General features: G+C 48.0%; 1 protein-coding gene across 2 annotated transcripts in view; it reads right to left on the bottom strand.

Moving 5' to 3' along the window:
• Positions 1-2,389: 2,389 nt before the first annotated feature.
• Positions 2,390-9,008, bottom strand: part of CRHR2 (corticotropin releasing hormone receptor 2) — a 133,122-nt gene continuing 126,503 nt past the window's right edge. For both annotated transcript variants that reach the window (XM_085050158.1, XM_085050160.1), the window contains one exon: positions 2,390-8,936. In XM_085050158.1, coding sequence (XP_084906284.1) covers positions 8,796-8,936 — 141 coding nt within the window. In that variant the 3' untranslated portion in view covers positions 2,390-8,795. The remainder of the gene's footprint in view (positions 8,937-9,008) is intronic.

Genomic DNA, 9,008 nt, shown 5'->3' with positions numbered 1-9,008 from the left:
TGCCCCTTTAGGTGCTGAAAGATTGCAGTGAGGTCTCTCCAGAGCTTTCTCTTCTCCAGGCTGAACAACCCTCCCACCCTTTCCTCTCAGGAGAGGTTCTCCCAGGCTGGGCAGACAGGAGCCATTCCCACCCACACAGTGCTGATATCCCGGGATTGCTGGAGCTGGGAACTCTGGCTGCTCCCATCATCTCCCCAGCAGGCACTTCCTTCTGCCCTGCCTGCAGCCACGTGCCTGCTCCATCCCAGTCCCAAAGCTGAGTCAGGAAAGCCTCAGAGGTGCTTCTGATGGACTTTTCTTCCTTCAGCTCTCCGGCCAAAGCCAGCAGTTTTACAGTGGAAAACTGTAGCTTGGGAATGTTTGCTTTGGCACTCTGTGAGTTGCAACTATTTTATAGCTTTTGCTGTCTCTTTTACTTATTTTTTTTTAACCCCTCTCATCTAAGTCTTACCAGAATAGCAGGGGGCATAGAAAGAGCACTCCTGCATGGGGACACCTCATCCTGGTTGTCCTTCTCAGTGAGGTGAATCCTGATGGAGAGCTGTTGCGGAGGTGCGACAGCCCGAGGTTGTCGCCCTGGAGCCCCAAGGCCCCTCAGTCAATGTGGCACAAATCCCCGAAGGGGATGATGCCAATTCTTGGGACTCCAAGAAGATGTTTGAGCTGCAGCCCTCCTCCCCTTGAAAGTTTTGCATTTGTTTATTGGTTAAAAGTTCTGTTACCCCGCCTTGTCCCCTCCCCTGTTGCCGCCCCGACCTAGAATGTTCTTTTCCCCCCGCTACCTCATTGGTTGTCAGTTTTCCTGCCCCTATTGCACCTGATTTGCTCACCTGCTTGTCCCTCATATATGTACCGGAGCCCATTGGCTCCGCCCCTGCTACCCCGCCCCTGGAAACCCCGTATCCCACTATAAAGCCCCTTGTGTCCTTTGTTCGGGGCCCTTAGCGCCTCGTGGCTTCTGGTGCCTCGTTGGCCTGTGTGCCTTGCGGTTTCCAGTGCCTTGAGCATAAGTGCCTCGGGAGTTCCCTGACATCCTGGTGCTGCTTCTCCCTTCTAATAAAAGGATCTTGGGGACTTCCGACTCCTTCGACTTCTTTATTTTCTGCGGTCCCCCTCCGCCCAACGGAGCACCCCTCAGCACAAGGCCAGACACCCCTCCTCCTTCCTTGGTGTGTCTCGAGATGACCCGAGGAGAAGGACAGTTGCAGGTTCTGGTCATCTGAAGCTAGTCTTGGGGACTGAGAGGGGGCCCTGTGGGGCCTGTGTGGGCCGGCTACCACAACAAGCTGTGAGCTCCACCTGCCCTTGGAGAGGGGCAGGAATTGAGGTGCTGATATCTTCTCCTGCAGTGGATTTGAGATTTCTCCTCAGGTTGGGACAGAGGTGGGCCAGGAATCTTGTGGTGGTGTCATAAAGCAAAAAGATATTTGGGAAATCCCCACCTTTTTGAATCCCACACACCAAATTCTCTATGTATGGCAACAACTACACACTTGGCATGGTCTCTGCAGGGTCTGAGGTGCATCCTCCACATGATTCTCGATGCAGATGTTATTCTGGTCCTGGAAAACCCAATATTCTCATTTCAGCAGTGCCACAGATGGGATAGATGTGCATAGCCCAGGGGTGCACACACTGTCGTGCCGATAAAACTGTCTGTGAACAGTAAAATAACTGAGCTGAGACAGTTTGATGGTTCAGGCTGTTGATTCATTTATGAACAACTGATAAATAACACCCCCCAGAAAGATGCTGATGTGTGATAGGGAAAAGTGTGTTATCCTTACTCTGAAGCAGGGAGCAGGAGGTCTGCTGGCTTAGGTTTTGAATTGACTCTGAGTGCCCAGAATTTCAGCTTTGTGCTGCGGATGAGACTGCAGCAATCCTTTCGCAAGGAGCCTGTCCCACGTGAATCACAAATGTCTTGTGGCTGAGAGCTAACACCACTTCAGAACGTGTGGGAAGGGCTGATTTATGGAAGGACTCACACCAGGAGCTGTGGGGCTGCACAAGCTCGAGGCTTTCCTCCCAGTCCCTGGGAGCACAGCGAGCTGGAGAGGCTGCACATTGGGTCTGTTTCCTTTTACATCCCTGCCTTTATGAATTCAGCAGGAGAGGGAACTGCATGGCTACTACAGATTTATGATGTTGGCAGCTTTGAGAAAATGTTTTTGTGCAGCTTTTTCTCTTTTTCTGCTTTGCAAGCAACTTCCCAATGCTCGTCAGTGCTGAGCAAAGCAAATCTGTGCCCATATTGAAAGCCTGTGCACACCAAGAAGGGGAGAAACCATGAGGGGATGAGTGAGGCAGCTGATGATAACAAGGTGAAGGTGAGCCTGGAGCACAGCAAAAATGGGGAGGTTGATTCTGAATCACAGATTTTTACCAGTGAGTGTGTAAAACATGCAAAATCAGTGATTTTATTGAAAGGAGAAAATGCAAATCAGCAAAGCTGAGACAAAACCTTCAAGCAAACTTATTGGATGCTTGTGTTGTGCTCCTTTTTGCACCTTCATGCACAGGATGTAGCTCAGGACCAGGAAAAGAGCATCACCCTCCTGCTCCAACCCCAGGACTGTCTTCCCTCTAGTGGAACGTGTCCCTGCCCATGGCAGGGGGGTGGAATGAGATGATCTTTAAGGTCCCTTCCAACCCAAACCATTCTGTGATTTGATGATTCTGTGACATTTGCAGAACACCCGTCAGAAATATTTTTACAAGTTCATATACACTAAAAAATGCACAAGCATATGTAAGGGTATTTATAAAGTCAATTAAGTCTGATATATTTTTAACAGAAATCCATGGGTACACCAGGTTTCAGATGTGGATTGAGTTGTGCACCTCTCAGTTTGTCATGGGGTTTTATGAATTTTGGTGTTGCACACTGAAATAAGATCCCACACTGTGGACAGACACTGAGAGAAGTCAGAAGCCCAAAGGGTAATTCTATGGTTTTATGATTTTGTTTGGGTTTTTTCCCCAAAAAAGGTTATACAGTCTTTTTTTTCAAGACAGCCTGCTCTAGACTTCCTGACCTTTCTGAAACACCTAAGCACAGGTATCTTCTCAGGGCTCTGACCAACCTGACCTGGCTGAGGATTTCCCTGCTCAGTGTAGGGCATTGGACCAGATCACCTTCAAAGGTCCTTTCCAACCCAAGCTATTCTTTGATTTACAGAGCTGAGGCCAATCCCTGCCTGGCTGCTGGACAAGGAGACTTGCAGGGAGACAGAAAACCATGGCAACCTCAGATCTCCCCAACAAGCAGTTGTGCTGACCTGGTGGCCTGCACTGCTTTGTTACACACAGAATCAGCTCTTTTGCCCTGCTAGGAAGCAGCAATCCCTGTTTCCCCCATCAGAGGTGATCACTGCTGTGCCAGGATCCCTGCTGATCCATTGGCCTCTGGCTGAACTGCTGGGCTGAAAGTCAGCAACCAGCAAAGGTCAAAATGAGTCAACCACCAAACCCTGGGCCAGCCAGCTGAGGGAATGCACAATTTCTACTGTGTAAGGGTACTTTGGGGCTGGATGTGGCTGGCCAGGATAGGGATGAGGCAGGGTAACCACTATTCCCTGCTCATTAGCACTGTGCCAGTAATGAGCACAGCCCTGCTGAGGTCAGCCTCCTGCAGGGAGCTGCTGCTGCTCCTTGTCACCTCACCAGCAGGGCTGCAATTTGTCATTTCCCCACCTCAGCAGACTGAATCACTCCTTTGACACATGCCAATCAGCAGAGGGCCATGAATTGGTTCAGCCTTTGGCACGACCCCTGGCAGCCTGGGAGGTGTCAGGAGGGTTTCTCAGCCTGCTTTGGGGAGTGCTGAGCACACACAGCCCTCGTGGAGGCTGCCTGCCTCGTTAGCATATGGGAATCTCATTAAGGTTTTAGGAGTTCTTCTCCACAGCTTTGGCTTTCCATAGCTCAAGGTCACTATAGCACTGCTCTGGTAATTGCATCAACCAGGAAGGTTTTCTTTCTCCTGCACTAATTAGCAAATGGAGAAACTTAAGAAAGCAATGTATAATCCAACAGGATTATCCAGGTGATGCAGGTTTTTGTTTTAACTATATAATTTACCATCAGCCCACAATTTATAGGTATTATCTATTTCTTTCCAAAAGTTTCTCCTGAAAACTTCTTCCAGCGCTGTGGAAGACACACAAAAGGAAAGCAATAAAGAGAATTATTTATGAAAGTTTGAAGGATTTGTGTAAAACCTTCACACTCATGAACCTACAACATCCTTACCATGTAGGGAAATGCAATTTTTTGGATGGTGAACTTGGATTATTGCAATCCCAAAATTGCTTTGTTTCTCTCCGTGGACTAAGAGGAGAGCCTTGTGGTGGCTGTCTACAGGAGAAGGTCCCAACACCATGGAAACAAAGAGTCTGAGCAGAGACCAGGGCAGACAGAATATGCTTCTGTCATTTCACAACTCCCCTCTACCTACTGTCCTGAGTGACTCCACCTCCACACTCAAAACACATTTTCCACCCCAGACCCATTTTCTTGAGCACATGACCTGCTCTCACTGCAGAGCCCATCACCAGTGCTGTGATGCTCTGCTGGAATCCAGGGCTGTGTCCCTCACCCCACGTGTTCAGCCCCAAATCCCCTGGCTGTGCTGCATGTGTAGGGTGATAACACCCAAACCCGACCCTAAACTGATATCCCTGCATCCAAGAAACTGCAGCACAGCTGTCTCCACTGCAAGCTGGAACTGGGGATTCCTTGCAAAGGAGGAGGGGGAAGAAGATTTAAATAGTGTCAGAGGGAAGCAATTAGTCCAGATCCAAAGTCAGCTTCACTTGCTGCCCCAAGTCACTTGGCACAGGCATGGTGTGCAGCACTCAGCACTGCAAACATTTTCCTGGAAAAGCTTTGCAGTGTCGTGTTTCAAGCACTCGAGTGCTCATGGGTGTTCATTTCCATAATGACTCACTGAACACAAGCAGCTTTGTTTTCCTCCTACACAATAAGCTATAAATCCAGATTGCATCGATTGATTTTCTCCAAACACACCAGAGGACATGAACACACGTGTGCATAAACACACACATAGACACACACTGCACAGATGCTGTCGGTCCAACACATCCACCACCATTTCCCTGGCATAGCTGAGTCAAGACTGGTCCTGCTGATCCAAAAGCTACATCTGAATCATCCCAGATCTGTGCCACAAATGGTTATTTTGTTGAAAGGGCTTTAAAAGGCATCACGAAATAAGGGGAAGAGTTTTCCCTAAAGAGATGTGACTTTATTCATCTTTGCCTTCCTGCCAGGAGAAAGCAAAGGAAGGAGCTTCTTTTGAAGAGAGGAGACATGAGGATGTTTCCAAACCCCCTGATGTGCACATGAAAAAGAGGCAGCAGACAGACCTTCATCATGTTCATTCTTCCCTTGTGTTAAAGGCATGACTGACAATATCACTTCTAGGATGCCAGCATAATCCAGGTTGTAAGGCAGACCTCAGGAGGTCTCCAGTCCAAACCCCTACTCACAGCAGGCTCAGAATGTTGCTCAGGACTTTATCCAGTTGGGTCTTGAAAAATCTCTGGAGATGGAGACTGAAACCTGTCCCATTGCTTGACTCTTCCTGAGGAAAAACTTTCTCCTTTTACCTTATCTGGCCCTTTTTTGTTAATTTATATCTGTTTCCTCCTGCCTCAAACCATTGTGAAGGGGCTGGGTCTGTCAGCAACTGCAGAGGTACTGGCAGGCTGTTGTTGGCTCCATCCAAAATATCTGCTTTGCTCTGAAACAGCTCCTCCTGCATCTCTGCACATGGCAGGTGATCCACACCTGAGCACCTTGGTGTCCCTGGGGCTGACCTTGCTCTGGTATATTAATATATTTTATGCTGGGGTCACCAAACTGGGCACAGCCTCTGGCTGTGGTCTAAGGACTGCAAAGAAAAAGGGAGTAATCGCTTCCCTCAAAACATCCCAGGCTGCTGTTAGCCACCTTTGCTGCCAGGTCACACAGCTCCTTGAGTTCATTTTGGCATCCACAAGGTCCCTGGGTGCTTTTCCACACTGTTGCTCCTCAGGCAAGTCCTCACCTTCAGGAAAGGGCAGACATGGCCAAGGGACTCCCCTTTGCTGCCCAGGACATCTGGGGAACATCTCAGTAGCTCTGCTCACAGGTATCCTGGATAATCATCAAATCATTAATTCACTAGTAAAAGACAGGATGAACATCACTCAGTGCAAATTCAGAAATGTTTGTTTTCTTGACATAGCAGCATGTGGCTCACCTCAAGGGCTGCCCAGGGAAAACAGAAGCTCTTGCTTATCTTTGACTCCCAGGTATTTTTCTTTTCCTGGGATGATTTCCAAACAGCTAAACTCAAGTGAATCCATTTCTGAGCAGCTTCGTGCCTTGGGATGATATCAGCAGCTACTTTGGCTGGTGTTTCCAGGAAAGGTGAGCATTTTGTCATCCCTGCTCAGATGTGCCAAATGCTGCTGGTGACAGATGTCAGCTCTCCACCTGTGGGACCAGACAGTGCAGCAGAGACAGGAGCATCACCACTGCTGCCAGCCAGCTGAACTGTGAACTTCTTCCCAAGTCCTGGGGTTGAGAGCTTGCAGAGTTGAAAAGGCTGTTTTTATTTCCTTCAAGCTGCACGATTACCTTGGGTATGCACCAAGTGCAATGGGAAATCAGCCACCTGACTTCACTGACACAGACCATATTTAAGTGTCTTCACCTATTTATTGGTCTTAAATGTTCAGTGAATATTTATTGTAAATGAAAACAGGGCACTGCAGAAATAGCCCAAAACCACGGCATTGATATATTTCAGTGTTCACTGAGGTAAACTCTCAGCTGTAAAGGACACAGAGTTAGCCATTTGCTCACTGCTTTAGCTGCCAAATTTTTTTCTACTCAGACCTGCTAAATGTCTGCTACACTCCTGGTAGCAACAATAACCTGCAATTTCTGACTATGTGCTGCACTGGAAATCCCTTTTTCATCCCAGCATGGCCCAGAGCCAGAGCAAACACAGAGACACTCACTGTACATATTTCTAGCCTGTAGATACATCTCTCCCTTCAAACACAAGGTGCCAGGGGCTGTGCATTGCTGTGGTGATGCACTTGATGATGAAAAGCACTGATCTGGTCCTCTCTCATCAGACACTCACATCTCCCTGCTCCCTGTGTTATCTCTTTGAGGCACATGAATCCAAATGAGTTAGGAGAGGGAAAAGTTACAAAATGTTGTTTATTTGAATTTGCTGTTCATTGCCAGCAAGCTCAAAGCTTAATGTGACTGAGCTGTTAGGACAGGATGCCTCCACAAGCAGAGGATTTATAACAGTGTCTTCCAAGGTATTTCCCAGCCCCTGAAAACTACAGCAGTATAAATCTGGAGGTTTAAATCCAGCTTGTGCTGAAAAGTCCTAAAAAACATCTGAAGAAAATTCAGAATAAGCTTGATAAAGTGGAAAGACCAGATTACTCCAGCTCTGTTGAGACACAGGTGACGGAGAATATATTACACAACTTTTTTCTTCCTGCTGTGGCAAAGCCCAATGGAGAGAGTGCAGAGGGACAGGAATTCAGTGTAAGACCATGAGCTGAGAAGGAGGAAAATCTTCTTGCATTTAAATGCCCCCTTGTTAGGATTTTATCACGAGGTTGTTCTTCTTCTTGGCTCATTATCAAATAGGATTTCTTTCCCTTAGAGCTTAGATACAAAACCACTCTCAAGACAGGTGTCCTCTTCCTTTCCAGAGCAAAGAAAATGATGCCTGGTTTTATTGAAACCAACCCAGAGTAGTGTTTATTATTGAAAATATACAGTATTTTTGAACATCACATAAAAAGCCTGGTAGATACGACTGCTCTAGTTCAAAATGCTCAATAGATACCTTTGCGCAGCACGTAGCAAACATCCTCTTCTCATCATTATTATTTTTACAGTGCTTCCCTCTTGTATTTTCTAAACCCAGAAAAGCTGTCCTTCCCCACCCCGATCCTCTGAGCTGAAAAAAAAAAGACTTTCCAAAGGCTTTCCACTTAACATTGTGCTGAAAGCGTGGGGCTAAGAGGAATGAGGGTATTTTGTAGAGCTACTCAGAGCTACTGCTGTCCTTTGAAAATCTGTGTATGAGCAGGGCATGGTGCTTGCCAGGCAAAGTGCCCTGTGTTGAACAGTCCAGCCCTGCCCTGCCAGCTCCCACTCTGTCCAAGGGAGAAATGGGGAAGGCAGAGAAATTCAGGTTTTTCACACCACCTTTCAGGCGCTCTTTTCCTTGCTGCCACAAGTTCTCAAATGACAGTTTTGCAGAGAAGAAACTTTTTACAAAGGAAACGAGAAAGGGATGGGCTATTATACACCAAAGTGTTGAAACCACTGGGAATCAATGTACAGGGTGAGACGGGCAGCGTGTTAAAAATAGTCTTTGTTCACCGCAATACGAAAGGGGGAAGGAAAAAACCGAGAAAACAAAGAAGGGAGAAAAAAACTGATTTTTCCTGCCAGTGTGCTGTTTTAGACCTTGCATTGCGAACTTCCACAGGATGCAGTCAGGGTTGAACCTGTTCCTTCTTTGAATCTGTTTGACCACCACCGACTCCAAGAGGCTTTTTCCCACTTGCTGTAAAGCAGCACCACGGATGTGGGAGATGCAAATCCACCAGAACACCACGGGACCCTCACTGGAAAGAGACCAGCGACGACAAAGGAAGGAATTCTGCAGCAAGGGGCTTGGGGGGTGAAGACAGAAGAACTGTGAAGGCCACGGGGTGGTGGTGGGGCTGTCCGTGGGGGGCTCACACGGCTGCTGTCTGCTTGATGCTGTGGAAGCTGATCCGCGTGGGAGAGGTGGGGATGGACATGGCCCGCGCCACGCGCACCCGCAGCGAGTGGTGGTCCTGCCAGCGGTGCCACCTCTTCCTGGCGGCAGAGCGGACCTGGGGAGACACAGAGGAGAGAAGGTGAGGGGGAAGTTTCAGGTGCTCTCTGTAGAGGGTGATGCCTTATGG

This window comes from Lichenostomus cassidix, chromosome 2, assembly GCF_008360975.1.
Source record: "Lichenostomus cassidix isolate B80296 chromosome 2, HeHo_3.0, whole genome shotgun sequence".
NCBI lineage: Eukaryota > Metazoa > Chordata > Aves > Passeriformes > Meliphagidae > Lichenostomus > Lichenostomus cassidix.
The sequence above is the reverse complement of the archived record's forward strand: the minus strand, read 5'-3'. Positions and strand labels throughout refer to the sequence as shown.